This window comes from Tachysurus vachellii, chromosome 19 (assembly GCF_030014155.1).
Source record: "Tachysurus vachellii isolate PV-2020 chromosome 19, HZAU_Pvac_v1, whole genome shotgun sequence".
NCBI classification, from domain to species: Eukaryota; Metazoa; Chordata; class Actinopteri; order Siluriformes; family Bagridae; genus Tachysurus; species Tachysurus vachellii.
The window spans coordinates 13,966,841-13,987,541 of NC_083478.1; the positions used below are offsets into that span (position 1 = coordinate 13,966,841).

The 20,701-nt window shown below is 38.4% G+C and overlaps 2 protein-coding genes across 4 annotated transcripts in view; both read right to left on the bottom strand.

Annotated features, from left to right (window-relative positions):
- The window catches only part of slc2a4rg (SLC2A4 regulator), a 37,410-nt gene extending 20,782 nt beyond the window's left edge, over positions 1 to 16,628 (bottom strand). The window contains exons 1-2 of one of the 2 annotated variants that reach the window (XM_060893468.1): positions 16,117 to 16,628; positions 9,331 to 9,545 (exon numbers count right to left, since the gene is read on the bottom strand). In XM_060893468.1, coding sequence (XP_060749451.1) covers positions 9,331 to 9,545; positions 16,117 to 16,392 — 491 coding nt within the window. In that variant the 5' untranslated portion in view covers positions 16,393 to 16,628. The remainder of the gene's footprint in view (positions 1 to 9,330; positions 9,546 to 16,116) is intronic. The other variant, XM_060893469.1, reaches the window with a different exon arrangement.
- A 507-nt stretch (positions 16,629 to 17,135) lies between these two features.
- The window catches only part of LOC132862323 (uncharacterized), a 34,315-nt gene continuing 30,749 nt past the window's right edge, over positions 17,136 to 20,701 (bottom strand). For both annotated transcript variants that reach the window (XM_060894289.1, XM_060894288.1), the window contains exon 7: positions 17,136 to 19,367. In XM_060894289.1, the coding sequence (XP_060750272.1) occupies positions 18,957 to 19,367 (411 nt within the window). In that variant the 3' untranslated portion in view covers positions 17,136 to 18,956. The remainder of the gene's footprint in view (positions 19,368 to 20,701) is intronic.

A 20,701-nucleotide genomic window follows, 5' to 3' on the forward strand; every position in this document is an offset into this window, starting at 1 on the left:
GACCATGCTTATGTTAATAGAAAGCATGTGCATTCTATTAATGTGCAAATCATATGTGACTCCAACATGACCCTCCCAAATATTGTGGCACGCTGGCCTGGTTCAACACATGATTCCTTTATCTTGACACATAGCAGTGTAGGGAACAGACTAAATGGAGTACGTGATGGCTGGCTTCTTGGTGAGTTTAACAATATTAAAAAGTAGAAACTGTAACAATTTTGTTTTTAATATAATTATAACCTGCAGGCGACAGTGGCTCGTGCCCGCGCAGTGATTTGCATTGACTATTTGTGGTTAAAAATGGGCGTGTACAGGGCGGGATTTGAGGCTGGTTCACGTACGCACATCTGTGGGTGATCTGTGATTTATAAAGGGAACATTGCTTACAGGTGTGCGTACGCACGGTTTTATAAATCGGAATTTTTTTTGCCGTACGCCATTTTTGGCTTTTGGGCGTACATAACTTTTAGTAGGGATCCTATGCACAGTTTTATAAATGAGACCCCTGGTCTTTTTACGATCGGATAGCTATCCGATCACAGAAAATGCATGAAGTGACCAGGTGTAAAAAGCCCCCTAGACATTGACAAAGAGCAATATGTAAGACATAGTAGTATAAAAGTTCAGCAACAGTATGGATACAGTACTTACTGCAAGTTCAATATTAAGTAAATGCTTTACACATAAAGTGCAGAAATAATTAAAGTGGAAAAGAATTCACTAAACTCAATAATTAGATATTCAAACATATCTAGTAACTAGATTTAGTAACTTGAAATAGTTACTAAATTGGACTTACAAGTGCAATATTAAATAATAGTGTTATGTGAAAGAATAGTTTAATGTGTAAGAATAAGTAATATTGCAAAATTTCTTTAACTAATCATACAAAATTTATTTTTACATTTTAAGATTACCAAGTGTGACAAATCGTAATAAATTGAAATAAATAAATTGATTAAATAAATAAATATTTTGAAGTAAATGAACTGCACCAGTTTACATTTTATTATTTCTGTAACTACAATAATTCAAAACTTCTCGACTACAATAGTTCCTAAAAAAAAAGCACAGCCTAAACAATTCCTGTTTAAATAGTATATTGACAAATCATGATTTAAGAATACAGTTTGTTATAAGTTCTGTGTGTTCATTGTATTTACTAGCTCCATTAGCATCAAAAGAAACTAACAAACAACCTTCAGATACTAATTATCTCAGTAAATTTGACCTAGACTAACCTATTTATTTAAAGCATGAATTTAACGCACTGATCAATGACACACTCAAATTTTCCCAAATTTTCTCAATACACTGTCTGTCCAAAAAAATAGGTAACAGCCTTCCAACTGACATTTATTGAACTTAAAAATATGTTTTAGTTGGTAACATGTTATTCAACCCTAACTGATGCAGTAAATAGCTGTGTAGCATTAAGAAAAGCACTTAACAGTGAGGGTAATTGAAGCAATAAAGACATCAGTGCTTGCTAAGCAGCATAAAGATTGCACTCTGATCTGGGGTTGCTTTAGTTGGTCAGGTCTAGGCTCAGCAATGTTGTGTCAAAAAACGAGGTCAACTGACTACCTGAATGTACTGAATAAGAAATCCATGCCTTAACCCCACCATGAATTTAAGGGACATGGTGCACAAGACTTTAGTTAGCAGTCTGACTCTCCAGTCATCAAAACAAGATCTTGCTAAAGAATTAATGCAACTCTGGATGGAAATTATTGTTACATCATCACAAGCTTATCAAAATGATTCCATGGTGAATGCATGCCGTTATCAAAAAAGTGGTCCTTTGAAACATCAGACTATAAACTTTATGACATTTCATTTCATTGCCATTGTACTGCCAGTTCACATCAAAGGTGCTGGGAGCGAAATCCCTTAAAAAAAAAAAAAAAAAAAAAAAAAAAGGTTTGGACTTCCATTTGGGCTATGGAAAAATGCTTAATCTCAAGGAAACATGCCAAAGAACTAAAGTTCACTAATGTTAAATCTATATTTGTCAAAATGTTCAGTTCAGTCAAGATCATGAGATGTGAGCAAGGATTGATGTTTCCAGGCAGTAACAGTTAATAGAGCAGCGTTCAAAACATCTGTACAAAATATTTCAGATTGCCATGTCAACAGGCTCATTTTATTGGGAATTAGATACTGCTCTTTGGCATTTCTTGATGTTATATTTGCATACTCTGATGTCATACTGCAGAGCACCTACACAACATGTGTAAAAGGCAAAATGTCTAGCAGTCAACACTGGATATATTTCAAATATAGATCAAATATATAGCTCATACAGATGATAAAACAGTTAGCACACAAGCTATCTGCCTATCACTGCCCTCTCTACAGGCCACAGGCAGAGTTCACAGGAGTGCTGCCTCCATCATTAAGAAGCCCACTCTCCCCAACACATTTATTCACACTCCTGCCCTCAGGACAGAGGTATAGGAGTGTGAAATGCTCTTAAATGAGTAACCAGTGGTCACAGACAAGTCTCATTTATTTCATAGAATAGTTGGACTGAATTGTTTCATCTCAGTCTGCACATTTGTTAAAGTTACTGCTACCATTATTCTCCCTGCACATTTGATAATGTGTATTATATATAATACACAACTATGCATATATATATAATATATATATATATATATATATATATATATATATATATATATAAATAATAAAGTTACTTTATTAAACTAATCAGGGAAAAGAAATGTGTACCCTTTTTGCTTTCCATAATCACAGCTCTGCTACACATACATTTCAGTATCTGAGAGTAAGATCAGGAAATTCTGTCTGTCTGTTAGGGGAGACCTCAGTGATTGTCAACTCGGGTTCCTAAGCTCACAGCTAATGTAGTACACTAGCCTGGTTGGTGCTGAATTTGGGTGCCTATGGGACTGTTTCTCTTTTGACATGCATTCCTGTTCAGGCTTTCAAAAAAAAGTCAAAGCTGTTATGAAAGTCAAGTGTTCATGTGACTGGCAATAAATTTGTATAAAAATTTGAATAAAAAGGTCTACCATTGAAACAACTGACATATTATTGCATTGTAGTGCAGACCAGAGTTCTGCAAGAACATGGGAATTTGAGATTAGCTTTAGCTGCAGATTAGGGCTGGGCGATATGGCCGAAAACTGTATCACGATATCAGTGTTTCATATCGGTCGATATCGATAATTATTGAGCTTTTTTATGACCCATTTAAAATAAGGACCAGGAGAAAAATATATTACATTTAAGCATTTATATTTTAAACTTAACCTTCCTCTTATCGTAATCCCTTCAGTTATTAAGGAAAAAATGTCAACAACCAGGAAAACTCAAATAATTATAATGTAAACATAAGTCTAAAGTCACAATGAACACTTAACATTTATCTCTTAACATTTAAGGTGCAAAATGAAAGAAAATGTAAGAAATGCTTAATAAAGTGTAATAAAATAGTACAAAGTGTTAAATATAAACATAGAGAAACCTGAGAATTTAGTGCAAGTTTAGTGCTAGGAAGTTCACTAGCTGTTCACTTTCTGGTGAATAAAGTGTTTTAAAACATGTGCAGCGTTTTGTAAACATAAATAAAACTGAGGTAGACTGAGATGCATCTGTAATATAAAAAACAAACCTGATACAGTACAGTAACATTGTTTGAAATATAAAACCTGCAGAAATATGAAAAAGTAACAAGTTATTCTTACTGTAATCATACTTGATGTTTAACTATTCAAGTATATTTTTATTTTAGTAGACATAATTAGGGCTGCAGCTATCGAATATTTTAGTAATCGAGTATTCTACCAAAAATTTCATCGATTAATCGAGTAATCTGCTAAAATGTATTTTTGCTTAATTAAAGAGCAATATTAAATATACAAGAGAAAATAAGACAGGTCTCTTAAAATGAATAATTAATTGGTTTTATTTTTTAAATGCATAGTATGCAATGCATACAACAATATCTTCTATCAAAAATAAACTTTTTTGTAAATTATTTTCAAATTACTATTTTAAAGTATCAAAACTAAGGCATACATTAAAATAAATAGTAATAATAATGCAAAAATACTGCCTTTAAGTCATGCAACTTAACTTTTAGAACTTAAAGATTATAAATCTACAACTCAGGCATAATAATATATACCTTTACTGTCTAATTTGGAATGCTTTGTGGTAATTAAGAAGCAAAAAACATGGACAGGAACTTGGACCTATATAAAAATCAGAATATAAAAGTCTCTCTCTCAACGTGTGTGTGCTTTAAAAGTCTTTAAAGGAGCATGTGATTGCAACGAAGAAAGGTAAACATAACATGCTCAGAACTGAGGCTTGCCCTGCGCTTTGAAGCAATGTTTCCTGCTGCTGAAAACAGACGCTCTGATGGTGTCCCAAACCATGGACATTTTCTGTCGTTTTCTCCTGTTTGTTTCTTCTCTTTGCTCATTATGTTGGCTTTGTAGAAGCCAACATTCTGAAATCCGTTATAAGCTTAATAATAATAATAATAATAACTAGATTTGTAAAGTTCGTCGAGACAAACTTTGATGTTGGCTTTGACGGTGCAAGTATTCGCAAAGGCCGGTGCTTTTTGGAGGCGAGTGGACATAAGGGTTAGTGTTACTTTTGGAGGCAAGTGGACAGAAAGATTGTGAAAGCTACTGGACTGCTAGGGTGCCAATACTTTTGGAGGCGAGCGGACATGAGCATGTGACATGATCCGAATACCCATGAGGCAGTTCCCCTCATTGTGCTGAGTGTTTTGATATGTCACATGTCCATGTTGTGCAAATTTTTTATTTTCACGTGATGACACGTGACGACACGTGACGTGACCATAACACACGTGAGGCACTTCCCTTCATTGGGCTGAGTGTTTTGATATATGACATGTCCATGTTGTGCTAATTTTTGATTTCGCTTATTTTGGGGGCGGGGCCACACGTGACGTCACGTGACGTGACCAAAATACACGTGGGGCAGTTCCCCTCATTGTGCTGAGTGTTTTGATATGTCACATGTCCATGTTGTGCAAATTTTTGATTTCGCTTATTTGGGGGGGCGGGGCTACACGTGACGTCACGTGACGTTACCAAAATACACGTGGGGCACTTCCCCTCATTGGGCTGAGTGTTTTGATATGTCACATGTCCATGTTGTGCAAATTTTTGATTTCGCTTATTTTGGGGGCGGGGCTATACACGTGACGTCACGTGACGTGACCAAAATACACGTGGGGCAATTCCCCTCATTGGGCTGAGTGTTTTGATATATGACATGTCCATATTGTGCTCATTTTTGATTTCGCTTATTCTGGGGGCGGGGCTACACGTGACGTCACCAGTATACCCGGTGGGGTGCCAATACTTTTGGCAAAAAGTGGCTACTGAGGGTTTGGACATTTCATGTCAATACTGCAGTCATTATGGGATTCTACTTATTATTATACTGCATAGAACACAGGAGAGAAGCCGTGCCTGAGCTCTGCGCACGCTGCGTGTGTGAAAGCTTAGAGGAATTTTAGGAATTCCCCATTCAAGTCTATGGGACGTTCCATCGTCGACTACGGGAAAACCGAAAGTTCCGTCGGAACGCCGAGTCCGGAACTTTGTCCGGAGTAACGTCCTAAAGAACCTGTCCGAGTTTGGTGTAAATCGCTCGAAAACTTGCCGAGTTATAAACCTCCAAAATTTATAATGGAAGTGGATACGAAAAAAGGCCACTTTGAGCTTCCGTACCGGGAATGCCGGAATTCCGATCGCTTAGAAAAGTAGTAGCAACAAACTTCAGACCAGGGTCTACGACATATCCGAATTTGGTGCATGTGGCTCGAAAGCCCTAGGACGAGTTACTCTTGATAAATTTGTAGCTAAGAATAATATTATTATTATTATTATTATTATTATTATTATTATTATTATTATTAATAATAATAATAATAATAATAATAATAATAAGCTTATAAAGGAAATCAGAATGTTGGCTTCTACAAAGCCAACATAATAATAATATTATTATAATAAGTAGAATCCCATAATGACTGCAGTATTGACATGAAATGTCCAAACCCTCAGTAGCCACTTTTTGAAAAAAGTATTGGCACCCCACCGGGTATACTGGTGTCGTCACGTGTAGCCCCGCCCCCAGAATAAGCGAAATCAAAAATGAGCACAATATGGACATGTGACATCAAAACACTCAGCCCAATGAGGGGAAGTGCCTCACGTGTATTTTGGTCACGTCACGTGTCGTCACGTGTATAGCCCCGCCCCCAAAATAAGCGAAATCAAAAATTTGCACAACATGGACATGTGACATATCAAAACACTCAGCACAATGAGGGGAGCTGCCTCACATGTATTCTGGCCACGTCACGTCACGTGTCGTCACGTGAAAATAAAAAATTAGCACAACATGGACATGTGACATATCAAAACACTCAGCACAATGAGGGGAAGTGCCTCACGGGTATTTTGGTCACGTCACGTGACGTCACCTGTAGCCCCGCCCCCAAAATAAGCGAAATAAAAAATTTGCACAACATGGACATGTGACATATCAAAACACTCAGCACAATAAAGGGAACTGCCTCACGTGTATTCTGGCCACGTCACGTGACGTCACGTGAAAATCAAAAATTTGCACAACATGGACATGTGACATATCAAAACACTCAGCACAATGAGGGGAACTGCCTCACGGGTATTCGGATCACGTCACATGCTCATGTCCGCTCCAAAAGTATTGGCACCCTAGCGGTCCAGTAGCTTTCACAATCTTTCTGTCCACTTGCCTCCAAAAGTAACACTAACCCTTATGTCCACTCGCCTCCAAAAAGCACTGGCCTTTGCGAATACTTGCACCGTCAAAGCCAACATCAAAGTTTGTCTCGACGAACTTTACAAATCTAGTTGACATTGTTATCGCGCCCTTCCATTTTGCAGCAAGCACTAACACGCGCCCTCAAATCAAAAGACCGCTTACTCCTCGCGTCTCCTTCCACTTTTACGTAAGCGCGTTGTCACTGTCACACACACACACAAAATAATTGCACAAGAACGTGACTTGAGCTTTAAAATGAATTAAAAGAGGCTTTGAGGCAGAGGAATTTACCTCGAATAATTTTTGTAATCTAGTTACTCGAGGAATCTTTTCAGCCCTAGTTATAATATCCAAAAAACTGCCATACCGGCAAACTGACTTTTCCTCTTTTATTTACAATTTCCTCGCTCGCTGCGGCTCATTTTCTGCTCATCAGTCGCCGGTTACTGAAGAGGAATCCAGCACCAGCACGAGACAACAATATGGCGCAACCAGACATGATACTGTTACATGATTGTCTGTTAGCGTGTCAGAGAACGGGTGCCTTTGTTAATGCAACCAAACTTGCTTCGCAACCTGTTTTCTTCCAACAAAGAATAAAAAATTTTGAATGTTTTATCGAGCACATTTTCTATCGCTATCGATCACGTGTCTATCGCGATACATATTGTTATCGTTTTATCGCCCAGCCCTACTGCAGATTATAGATTACTGCAGACTACAAATTCATTAATATGACAATTTAACGTCTGCAGTCCACTCTATATTGCTCATAATAATAAACTGTCTACAACTGAAGTTAAAGCTAATTGATTATATCAACTGACTTATTTGCAGACTTTCATAAATCTGACCGTCAGAAGAGTATAACAGTATAAAATACAAGTTGATCGTTACACTTTTATTATTGGCATCAAATATCCCTTGCCAGGCCAAATAAGATAATAGAATACTCAATATAAAAATGATAGCTGTCAAAAGTCCAAGCTTTCTATCTAATAGACATCAACACTATTTTGAATTATCGGGTGTGTTTTTGGAATAATGCTTTTCCCCCCAGATATGTATGCAGTATTATTCCAGGAATATAGGAAAATTAATATGTGGAGGAATGATCCATTGTTGCAACAATGAATTCAGAGTTATACCAGAGAATTCTAAAGGGAAAATCACAAGACATCTCTCCATGAACTGAATCTCAAGAGAAAATGGGTCATACACCAAGACATGGATCATAAGCACCCAAGTCTGTCTACCAAAGAAAGATTAAAGAGGAGCAAAGATAGTGTTTTGGAATGGCCAAGTCAAAGTCCTGACCTTAATCCAAAGGAAAATTGTGGAAGGACCCAGTGAAGCAAGCAGTTCATGCAAGGACACCTACCAAAATCCCAGTGTAGAAGCTCTTATGTACTGAGGAATGGAATAAAATTCTTGCGACAGGACTGATCAAAAGCTCCAGAAAACTTTAATTGCAGTTATAAATCAAATGTTCACATACATTTGCAAGTCACAGATATGCAATGTTGGATCATTTTTCTCAATAATTAAATGAAGAAGTATAATATTTTGGCTCATTTGTTTGATTGCGTTCACTTTGTTTACTTTTAGGACTTGTTTAAAGCTCTGATGTTGTTTTGGGTCATATTTATGCAGAAATATAGGAATTTTTAAAGGGTTCACAACTTTCAAATGAATTTTTAAAATTTTGTGATTCTTTTCAAGGCTCATCACACACGGTCAGTTATTTGGTTTGGAAAATTCTTCCTTTTGTCTACTCTTTAGGAGGTGAAATAAATGCTCAATTTGGTTATGGTGATTAACATGGCCCATTAGTTAGCCCATTCTAGAAGCTGCCATTCAAAGTGAAGCAATGGCACTACCTCCACAGTGCTTGACTTATGAGCTCATATGTTTTGCATCATGTAAAGTCCAGAGCTTGGAGAAGCTAAAGATCTGCTCATCATTTCGGTAGAAGGTAATTCAAACTTCTAACTAAAAGTTGTTCCACTTTTGTGGCTCATTTCTGTATTTCTTTGCAATTCCCAATCTGGCCTCATTTCTTATCCTTGATGGGTGGTTTGTAACTTGTGGTAAGGCCACAATATTTCTTCTTCAAACAATGTGATACCTTCACCGCTCTCCTATGTAGGTCACTGGTGAGGTCAGTGACTGTTGCTATACAGCAATCACAAATTTTTGCAAATCAAACGCTGTTGTTCACCTTGACCAACCTGTTTATCTGTTAGTGCGCCAGTGGTTGTTTTCTTTTGTCAGATGTGTGGAATGGAAAAACAATGCTATGAACGAAGTTGTTTAAAACATCCAAATGCCAGGAAAAGAATCATTAATCAAGTTCATCCTAGACCCCCTTTCTTAGGGGATCATAGAAGGACTATTGAAAACTCAGACTTGGAAGTGTCATTAAATTGTACCACTGTGTTAGTTACAAATAGCTGTTGGGAAATACAAATAAAACTGAGCTTTTATAAAACTCACCTGTTGCGAGGGACGGGGATATGAGAGGATGCATAGATCTCCTCCACAGAAACATCTGTAACACGTAGCGGCAACACGCTCCTTAATGAAATTATGGAGTCCACTTGCATGTGGTCCTCTTGCCTCTGTCCATTTATGCTCAAGCGATGAGTACAACAATTCAGGACCTCCCCTGGACCCACCTCCCTTTCACGCTCCCCACTTGTACAGAAGGCCTGAAAATAAAACAAAGCATTAGTCACAATAATCTACAACTGTCATACCTACATCATATCATAGGGCCTTTTTACACCTGGTCACTTCATGTGATTTCTCTGATCCGATAGCTATCTGATTTGTTAAATCTGTTCCATTTACATTAGGCCACATAAATGCGTCTTGGCGAATCGGATATCAATCCGATATTTCTACTCCCGCCCAATATGCAAATATATTTTACCTCATTTCTGGGGTAATTGACATGTAACACGCTTTGGTGTATGCGGTTGCTACAAAAAACAGCATTTACTGTTTGCTGCATTTTCGCTGGCAGCAGCAGTGCATTTTAAGACCAAACGAGACACCTGGGTGAAAGATCGGAGCCAGCACTGATGGGAAACCATATTTGTTTCTGGCGTGATGCATGACTCGTGAGTCACCTGCGAGTGACGTATGTCCGTTTGGGAGGAGTATAGTGCTGACGTATGTGGCTTGAACAACCACATTCATTTACACCTGTCCAGTTTCATCTGAAATGCGTCCCAGACCACCTCCTGAAGTGGTTTGAGCGATCTGATTTATATCCGTCTCGAAACCGTTTTGGAGGGCATTTACACCTGGTCTTTTTACGATCGGATAGATAACTGATCACAGAAAACGCATGAAGTGACCAGGTGTAAAAACCCCCATAGAAATATTTCTCGCATTTTCTCTCCCTCTGTCTCTGTTGATACGATACATGCCACTCCCAAGATCCCAGTTTCTGATTTCCCTGTGTGACCACGTCTTCTTTCCAGACATAACTGATCCATCCTGACACCCTACCCCTGGTTGGAGTCTCGTTGCCTTGTGGTGCACTTTGTTGTGAATAGAGCTGCATAGACAGCCCACGACACATGGGTCTGCTGTGGATAAAACCACTTGGAGTCTGACACACCCTTTTTGGACTAACATTGTGCTGACCAGTTAGTTCCACAGAAGCTCTTGGATGTAAAATTCAACTCAATTACAAACTGTTGTTGAAAGAACATTATTTACATTATTTTACAGTCCAGTGGTGTAAGACAGTTGAATATCAGCTACAGGAATGTGATCCCGGATCACACATTTGCTCACCTACACTGTGAGGAATGTGTGCAAGGGCACAAAACTGAAGTCAGACTTAGCCTCCCATCTATTTCTATCACTAATAATTGTTTTTGTATGGCCAATCAATACAATGACCAGCTATGTATACGCTCAATGTCCACTTTATAAGGAACACGTGTACATATTACATATTCTGGCATTTATCTAATCAGTTACTGTGCCATCATTGTTGGTGCAAAATGGGCTGGATTGAGTATTTTGTTAACTGCCGATCTGGGATTCTTGCTCACAACAGTTCTGGGGTTTACACAGAGTGGTGCACAAGAAACAAAAAAGTGTGCAAAAGGTCTCCAGGCTGTCAACGAACACTCTGTTGATAGGGGAAATCCGTAGAGAATTCAAGATGAATCTGAGATGACAGGAAGTCTGCTGTATCTCAAATAAGCAATCGACAACCATGGTGAGCAGAAAAGCATGTCAGAAAATACAAACACTGAGGAAGCTGGGCTACAGCAGATGATCACCTCAGGTTCCAGACTGTTGAAGACCAGAAAAAGATCAGGTGATTTTTTTAAGATCATCTTGAACTGTCCAGCTTAGGTTAGCCTGTGGCTGAGATAGCTTCAGATTCCTGTACCTGTCTGACAGGAGTGGAACCTGATGTGCTCTTCTGCTGAAGCCCAAGGTCAATGTCTTGTTTCTGTTATGGGTTTCTGTTATGCAACCACCATAGTTGTAAAATGTAATTATTTGAATTATTATATACTTCTGGGTAGTTTCAACCATCCTGGCCAAATTTCTTCTGTCCTTGCATCAATTAGACATTTCCCCCCACAGAACTGTCGCTGACTCAATGTCTTTTGCCTCCCCAGGAGAGTTTCTTAAATTCAAACCAGCCTATCTAGCACCAACAACTATGCCACATTTGCATAATAAGTCACAGACATTTGTCCCCGTTCTGAAAAAGTAGAGATAACTGAACCTGCATCTTCATGATATTTCTATTTCATTCCCTGTCTAGAAGGGTCAGAGATGCTTTGGTGGCACAAAGGAGACGTACACAATAGTAGGACGTTTTTTGTGACGGCTAATCGGTGTTGTGGCAGCAGGGGTATAGTCAAGGGTTGGCTGTGGCTGAAAAGGAGGCAGGTTGAACTGGCAGGAAATGCATGATGATTCTGACCATTGTTTTTTTCCCTGCAAGTTAACATACATGTCTTGTTGTGCTTTCACACACATGCAGAGTATGAACATGACTTGACAGGTCTTTTGTTGACTTTCTGTCAAAGTGCTCTGAAAGTGTGGACTGAATAAACATAAGTCGTTGTTCAGAAAGTATGAGAAAAAAAGAAGAAATGACAGTTATTTAAAACATTTAAAGGGGCACTCTGGCCAAAATGTAAGATTTAATGACGCAGTTGTTGTAAACATGTCTACTCACATCTTACAGCAATGACACAACAGGCTCTGTATCAAGACTTCTCTGTGTGAATACTGGAATACACTCCTGATTACATACAGTATCTTGGAGATGGGCACAAACTTCTACAGTTTGGTGGGAGTGCAAATGGGAGAGGTACTCACTAGTTAACAATTTGTTCTGGAAAGACTAAGAGCTAGCTGGCTGCTGCTAATAAGCAACATTTTTGCTTTCCAAGTCAATTATTGTGATGAAGCAAATGGATTTGTCAAGTGAAGCAAATGCATCATTGGTTCAGGAATTTTGTGAGCTACTGTTTCACAGTGACATTCAACAATACATTTTTGAGACAGGCTACAAGGAAAATAACTTTTTAACAATTTCCCCCATTCTCCCTAATTCATTCTTCCATCCAATCAGGTCTCCCCATCACACTACCATCCAAGAAGGGCTTCCTATGAAGTCATGTGAAGCCAGCTAACCACATGTATTCAACCTGCTTATCATGCAATGCCAGGTAGAGGCAGACACTCTGAGGAAAGTGCTATCCTCCGACCTGACATTAGTGCCTCGTGTCATTGTGATTGGTACACAATACAATAAATTTTTCTTGACTGTATGCCAGCTCACATTTATACCCAATGCTTGTTTTCCAAGCATAAACTGTTACCACAATGCCATGTTCAGAACTACAAAGTGAACAGATTTATATTTTTCAATAAAAAATGATCCCATATTATAAGGAACTTATTCTTCAACGCTAATGATTGCCTAATAACATTTCACTTTACATTCCATACATAATCAACTTGGTGGTATGAATAAATGGTGAAACAAATTGGTAGCGTGAAAGCAGGCGTGACTGAAAGATCATGAAATGAAGATACCCCACCTTCTTCAACACTTTTACCCTCTGGCCTATCACTATTCATTATCTTTCCATAGCTTTCTCTCATTGTTGTTTTATGGTGATTCCCTCAGCTGGGTTGACCTGATTGGCTGTTGTGCTGACTTTGCACCAACTTTGCATGCTTTGTTAAAAGGCTGACTCCACTAGCTATTTTATACATTCTATTTATTATCATTAAGAAAAAACCCATCATGAAACACTTGGAGAGCACCAGATACCAACTCTCCATGTGTTTCACTCACTCACACACACACACACATTGATTTCAATACTACCGTTAATACATTATTTACAAAAATTATGAAGCAAATCTGAAATGATCAGTGAAGAGTTTCAATGAGGATCAGAAGTACACCATTCGGTCTCATTTGCACTGACGACTGCACAGAACCCATTCTGTATACAGTGATACCTCGAGATACGAGTGCTTTGACATACGATTTTTTTGAGATACGAGCTGTGATTCGACCATATTTTTGGCTTGAGATACGAGCAAATTTTCGAGATACGAGCATCCGAGCCACCAAAACAAAGATCCCCAACAACGACGTGTGCTCCGTTTCCCCTGCGTCAGCTTCCTGCATCTCACTCGGTTAAAGCCACCTTTTCACTGCACTGGACAAACGTCGGCCAATAAACAGGAAGTCTGAATGAAACATTTGCCAAAGCTGCGTATGAAGATATTTTTTCTAGACAGAAAAATGTATTGATTTTTTTCAATTTGTACATTTTTTAATCAACATTTAAAATTCATAAAGGGTTCTAAATACAAGTAATATGTGGGTATTACCTTCATAGTCAAATTAATTTATTTGGATTAACAACTGTAAACTGTTACTGTAAATGCAAAAGCAATAGACCTCAAACCAAATGCCTTGGAGCTTTTGCTGACTGAATACCAGTCTCTGCCATCTTTGAATCCATATTTGAGACCTCAAACCAAATGCCTTGGAGCTTTTGCTGACTGAATACCAGTCTCTACCATCTTTGAATCCATATTTCCCCATGTGGGCGATTAATCAGAGATATATTTTTACCTGATATTTATGTGCGTATAGACAATCTTTACTCCTTGTTTAGTCAAAGTTCAGTACTGAATCACTAGATGTGTAATCTCTGTCTACCAGCTTATATTGCCTTTCACTATGATGGGTAAACAGTGGAAATTTTACAGTACAAATGACATGATGACATGAAGAGAACAAAGAGGCTTAAGACAATATACATTGAATAAATAACAAATGGGTGTAGGGAAGCCTGGTTATTACAACAGTAATGGCTTTGAAGAAAATCCTGAAGTCCAACATTATTGCAGCAGCATCATGAATGGGTTCTGAGTTCAATGAAGGGTCCTAAACACATTTCAAATGCACCTATGCATCTAGAGAAAGTTTAAATCTTGTTTATTTCCTTGGAACACAAAACTCATCAATAATCTATGTTCTAGAGTGATGTGAAAATGGAAATAGGATATTGCTATAAAGCCTCCAATCTGGAGAAAGCATGTCATGATCTGACAACTTACAGTAGCGGAGGGCTTTTAAGAACCAGTTGAGCCATCTCAAATCCTAAAATTGCATGGAAACTGCCTTCCATCTTAGCAAAAAAAATAAATGGAGCAGAAACTCCAATGTTCTAAACTGTGGAGTCTACCTTTTTTGTAATCAGACCAGACTGCATTGACATTAAGATGTCACAAGGCTAGTTTGTATAGGCATGGTGGTTTGTGATCTGAAAAATGCACTCCCTATCTCCAGAGCATATTTGGCAAAACCAAGTTGGCAGAAGGAGACCTGTTCCTGGTGCAATGTGTCAATCACCTCACCTACATAGGGATTGACGTCTGCAGATTTTAGTGCTAGTCCAATGCTAGTATCACTAGCTATTGCATACCACAGACCATGCAACATCAGGAGCTCTCAGTGAGCATCATGAATGTGACTGTGCAAGCTAGATATCAATTATATTTCAATCCCAATAAGGTCACTGCCATTGTGAGGCTGGGTGCCAGTTATTTCAGAAGCTGCTACTGAGGTCACAGTTAAGTTTATCTTATGGTCAATATCAAGTTTAAAAAAAAACAACTCCAGGGGTATTTGTTAGTGTGAATGATCAGCAGAAATGACAGCAAGAGAGAAGAAAGAAAGGCAAGTACTGCTAATAAGTGAAAATAAATCAATCAATCTACCTTTACTGACAAGGGATATTAATCTAGCAAGCACTAATAAGTCCCATAGCATTATCCACAAAACATGCTAGAACATGTGCATAAGAAAAAATGCACCCTCAGCAGCAGAAGAGAACGTAAGAGAGCTATGTTTAGCTTTGAAGGAAACTTCAAGACCTATGGCAAAAAGCTGTTACTAACCATGTGGTGTATAAGTGATCCACCATGTTTATTAATCAAAAATAACAAATGGATGGATTGATGGATGACAGAAATAATTTATTGATACAACTTTTTTCCTGAGCAGGGCTGCGGTGGGTTGGGCAACAGTGCACAAGGCAATACAATTCCCCATGAACTGGACTGTTATAAATGTATTTAATGCACACACTGCATGATACCTCATTCCGTGACTTTTCCGGTGAGTCTCGACATGCATGAGCGTATAAACAAGAAAGTATCTAAGCGATTCGCAGCGACCCTGGTGGTTAGTGCGGATAAGACAGGAGCTGCACGCTCGGTATAAGGGGGCGTGACGCCTACAGGGAGCTACTGTAACAAACCAACTAACAAACTTGCCAACACGCGTATTTTTCTATATTTAATAGATTGAAACACGCGGTCAACGCTCTTTATGCCACCCAAATTTGTTATGAAACATTTTCGCCACTCGGATCTACTTATGCACGCAGAATCCAGCGGCATGGAGCTCAGCATGGGGGAGGGGAGACGCTGTCCGGCCCTCTTTTCCTCTTCTTAAACTTTGAACAAGTCGCCATCTTAAAATAAACGCACATCACTTGCAAATGTGCTTTAGTGAGGAAACTAACTGTCAACATCGTATTATTTTTTTCTTTAAACAAACAACGACTTTGCGACGAGACTGTGTAGTTTTAAAGTGGAAATGTTCATCTTTACGTGCGGTTTTCTGTGCACCAAACTGCATTACAGTCGGGCTTCATGTTTCAAGTATCGCAAACGGCGACATCAGAGATTACTCACCTTTTTTTTGCTATTGTGTTTCTCTCGGCCTGAAGCCAACTGGCTTCCATTTGGACAGGGTTCTTTGCTGGGCTCCTGCAGGGAGCAAGTGTCCACTATCTGGGTGTCAAACCCGTTTACGGTCGCGGGCGCTTTCTTTCTCGTTATAACTCCTGCTGTCTTTGCTGAAAAGTGCTCGCTGACTTTAGTGCAGTAGTTTCCCCCGTACACTACGTGCCCGGCGCCGGTCCCTCTCACACCGGCCGGACTCTTATCGAGGAGGCGCTTCGAAGTCATTTTCAAACAGGCCAAAGTGAATCTAAAGAAGCATAAGATGTTGGCAGATTTTACAACCTAGCGAGAAAAGATACATTTATCTTCTACGGTCCTGACTACAAAGCGCAGTTATATCGACGGAAACACTAAATTCCGCTAGCAGACTAAAACAAGCCAAATGCAGCCGGTAAAGGGACAAGTTAAACGGACTGTTTTGCTTTTCTCCCTGCCCGAATACACACCACGCCCACTCTCCACTGCGCGTGCAGCCGTGTAAGATTTCGCATATCCCCGCCTCCCATTGATTCTAATTGGCTTTTGGAGTAGAGAAATATTCTTTTTTGGCACGCGGCCACTGAATAACGGTCGTTGATTGGACGACTTGGAAAATGTCAGACTACTTCTTTTCAGCCATTGACGGGGGCGTGGCTCTCTGATTTTGCCGGCCGGTGCTGACTGCTAAGGGAGAAGAACTAGCGACGATATAAACTCCCTACTGCGTGCAGAAGCTTAGATATCATTTTAAAACACATTTTTTTTGCACTTTAACACATCAGATACACCATGCCATGAAATTAATATTCCTCCACAAGGAATTCATTTAAGCAGTCTAGATCTATTAAGTAGGCACGTGCAAGGCTGTATATTATAAACATGCTTGCATCTATCTGGTGCTCTTAATAGCAATGAAAGTTCTAGCAAGTACTTATATTAGTATATTATATATAATATGTAAATTACATACATACATACAATTACAACAGTTAACAAACAATGCTTTAATATGCAACTTTATTACAAAAATTAAAATTAAAAAAATGTAACAATGTAATCAATTATTAGCTAAAAATATTACAATTTTTTTTTACAATCTTTACAATCTTTTTTTTTTAACATTGAGTTGCACCTATCTAATCCTGAAAATATGCATATGAAGCCGAGCTGAATTGGACATTTGTAACTGAGTGTACAAAATATACCAGCATAACCATGGGGTTGGTGGAGGATGGGCACATAATATTCATACCTTGGTAGCAGTTTGGTTCTGTTAATTTTTTCCTGCTCCATACATGCTTTTTACTAGGCCTAATGTACAGCACTTCAGTAGACAGCTTTGTGACAGAGGAAATCATGGGACATTTCTTCAACTGAGTTTCAAGAATGCACATTATTAATGCGTATGATTGGTTCGGGTTGGCTTTGGTTCTGCAGATTCGTACTGCTTTTCCAAAACAAAAAAAAAATCTGTACTGTATGATTCAGCATATAACACAATGTTGCATGATGCCTCCTCATGGCCTGCTCTTTAGCTGCAATATATGACATGTACTGCAGGATTCAATTCTGAGCACAGATTTTGGGAGCACATTGATTTATAGAAACAATTCTCCTTTAAATGAAATACCAAGTAAAAAATGTAGAATAATAATTTATAAAATGTAGACATACGCAAGCCAGACTGACCAATTAAAGAACACTGTAACACATGGATGGCAGTGGTGCTAGCATTCCTAACGATTATAAGTCTGGAAAATAAACAATGATACAATTTATTTAATAAAAAAATAAATAAACATCTCATTTTTAATCATGATATATAGTATATGTACAATAAAAGATACTGTACTTAATATAACCCAATATATTTAAATTCCCCAGGTTGGAAAAAAAAAAATCTCTATAACTAAACTGACCTTGATCCCTAAGCTAATCATTCAATTACAACATTACTAACAGCATAGAATTTGCCCTTAGACTCTATTGTAAGATTTATTACAAGATTTATTTACTGTAGATTTAATAATTGTTTATGTATAATGTATAAGACACAGAGTGTTATGTATAAGACACAGAGTGTCCCGATTCCTAGACCCAGTACCAGATCGTAACACATACCTCCCATCTGCCACACATACTGTAATGTGAAGTGTGTTTTTTGATTGTTTGTTTTGGGTGGGGCTTCTTTGTCTCTTATCTCTATTTCATATAAAAGCTCAAAAGTTTTACTTCTTTGCTAGGAAATACTTGAGTTTTCAATCTGGGAAATAAAGAAGACTTTGTGGGTGAAAAACCCAACAACTGTTCTAGGTTTTCTGACTGTCAGAAAATAGGTGGAGGACACATGCCATTTCATTTAAAAAAAAACAAAAAAAAAAACACTGAAGTACTGAAGAATTACACCTTTACGGCTACCCAGAGGTACAAAAACACCAACAGAACCATGCAATATAACATAAATACACTTTAAAATAAAACAGCCTTCTAAAGAAGATAAATTTACAGATCTAGTGAGGTCTTGACAGGGTCATATTTTAGACCAATACTTTCATTGAAGATTGTAACACAGAAGAGATGCCAGATTTGATGAAAAGGTCTTTTGGAGCTATAAATGTTGATTCCATTAGTCTGAATAAGTCTGTGGTATGTGTTCATTTATCCGTGTTCATAAACAAAAACATTAGAGACAGGTGTATATTGAGCTCCATGGTTTTACACAATTACTTTGCAATTATGCTAATATCTTAAATTCTGATATAGTCATTTTTTTTACTTCTTTTAAATTCACATGTACCCAATCAAGATCTCTACAGCCCTGTGACGTACATTTTCCTGCCGTCATCAAACGTGAAGACGGTGGTGGTGCTGGTGCTGTTGGTGCCCTCCTTCAAATTCCCAATGCTTTCATAAAGGTTCTCGTATACCATGGTGCACTCTGGTCCCTGCATTGGCTCACCATTCCTCTTCTTTGGCTTTAATGTGCTGCTGCACTGAAACTCTCTTTTTTGTCTGGGATTGATGGTGGCATAGGCTGGGTCAAAATCAAACACTTTAGACCAAGTGTTCTCACCCACTGCCTCATAGTATTGCTCCCCGGAAGGCCAGGATACGTGTTCCTTAGAGCCCTCTCCAGAGCCTATTTGCCCACTGATCTGCTGTGTTGACTCCAGATGCTCCTTCTTCAGGGGTTTAGAGATGGTAGAGTATGTCTCAACGATCTGGGGACAGAGGAACCACAGTCAGGCAGTCAAAGTAGATAATATAAACCATCCTCTGAAGCAAAGCACCTGTGTCCTAAAAGCAGGAGAACAGTTTTTAGACACATTCATAAAATTATGTCTGTAATTAAAAAAACACCTTGAGTTGAAATCTCATTATCAGAAAGATGAATTTTACTAAAGATGTTGATTTGTTAGATAACTAATACACATTCTGCCTTCTACTATGCCTATAAGTTTTCATTTATTTATTTTCATTCAATCTATGCATTTAATACTTTGGTTTGATTATTTACTCATTCCAATCTTGACATGTCTAAACACGTACTGTGTTAGTGTGCATGTGTGTGGTTTGAGCTTGCAGGAAAATGTATGCTAAATAATTTTGCTTGCATACAGCACAATTCTGACTCACTTTGACACCTAGAGGCAGTGCCAATGTAAATAATCTTATCTTCTTTGACTGGCTTGAGTGTTACCTAACTGCTAGATAATCCTGTTAAACTTTTACCATAAGAGCAGACCAGAGAGAACATGCACCTCAAACTGGGTTACTGGCAGAAAGACACTCAATGATAGGCTCCCTTAATTCCCCTGTTCCCTCTAACCACACACGCACGCACGCATGCACACACACACACACACACACACACACACACACACAAGCACACACACACATGCACACACACCCACACACATACACACACACATGCACACATAAATGTACAGATAATAATTTCGTTAAAGATCTTATTCTAGTGCTGCATGCAACTTCTAGTCAAATGACATGTAAATGTGTAATGAGAATGTGTAGTGAGGAATTCAGCTCAGTCAGAGAGTGACCTTTATGGTATTTGTTTTTCAGTGTAAGGACGACAGCTGGAGAATAGAATACTTGCAAACACAATTATGTCAGTAGCTGTAGTGCTATAGCTGTAGTGGGATTTAAAAACATAATGTAAATAAAACTGTAAATAAGACTGCCTAGTCGAAGCATAACCTCTGAACACAGAATTCAGCAAGTCTGTATTTGTTTTTGTTTCAAAACTTACAAAAATATAGCTGTTGAGAAATCCTTAATAGCATGTTTCATTTTCCCAGATAGCTATTTGGCCCCTCTAGGGAAGACCACATTTCAAAGTGACTCAACTCAGCTTTAGTAAAATGTTCTTGGTCTGGTTCAATTTCCCAGATTTCCTGTACCACCTCAGTGTCACTCCCCTATGTGCATATGCAGTTTCCACAGCAAATCATATGCAGCATTGGTCTGTCCCAGTAAGTAGATATGTATTGTGCTGTGCAGAGTCAGCATATAGAAGTTTCAAAACTTACAA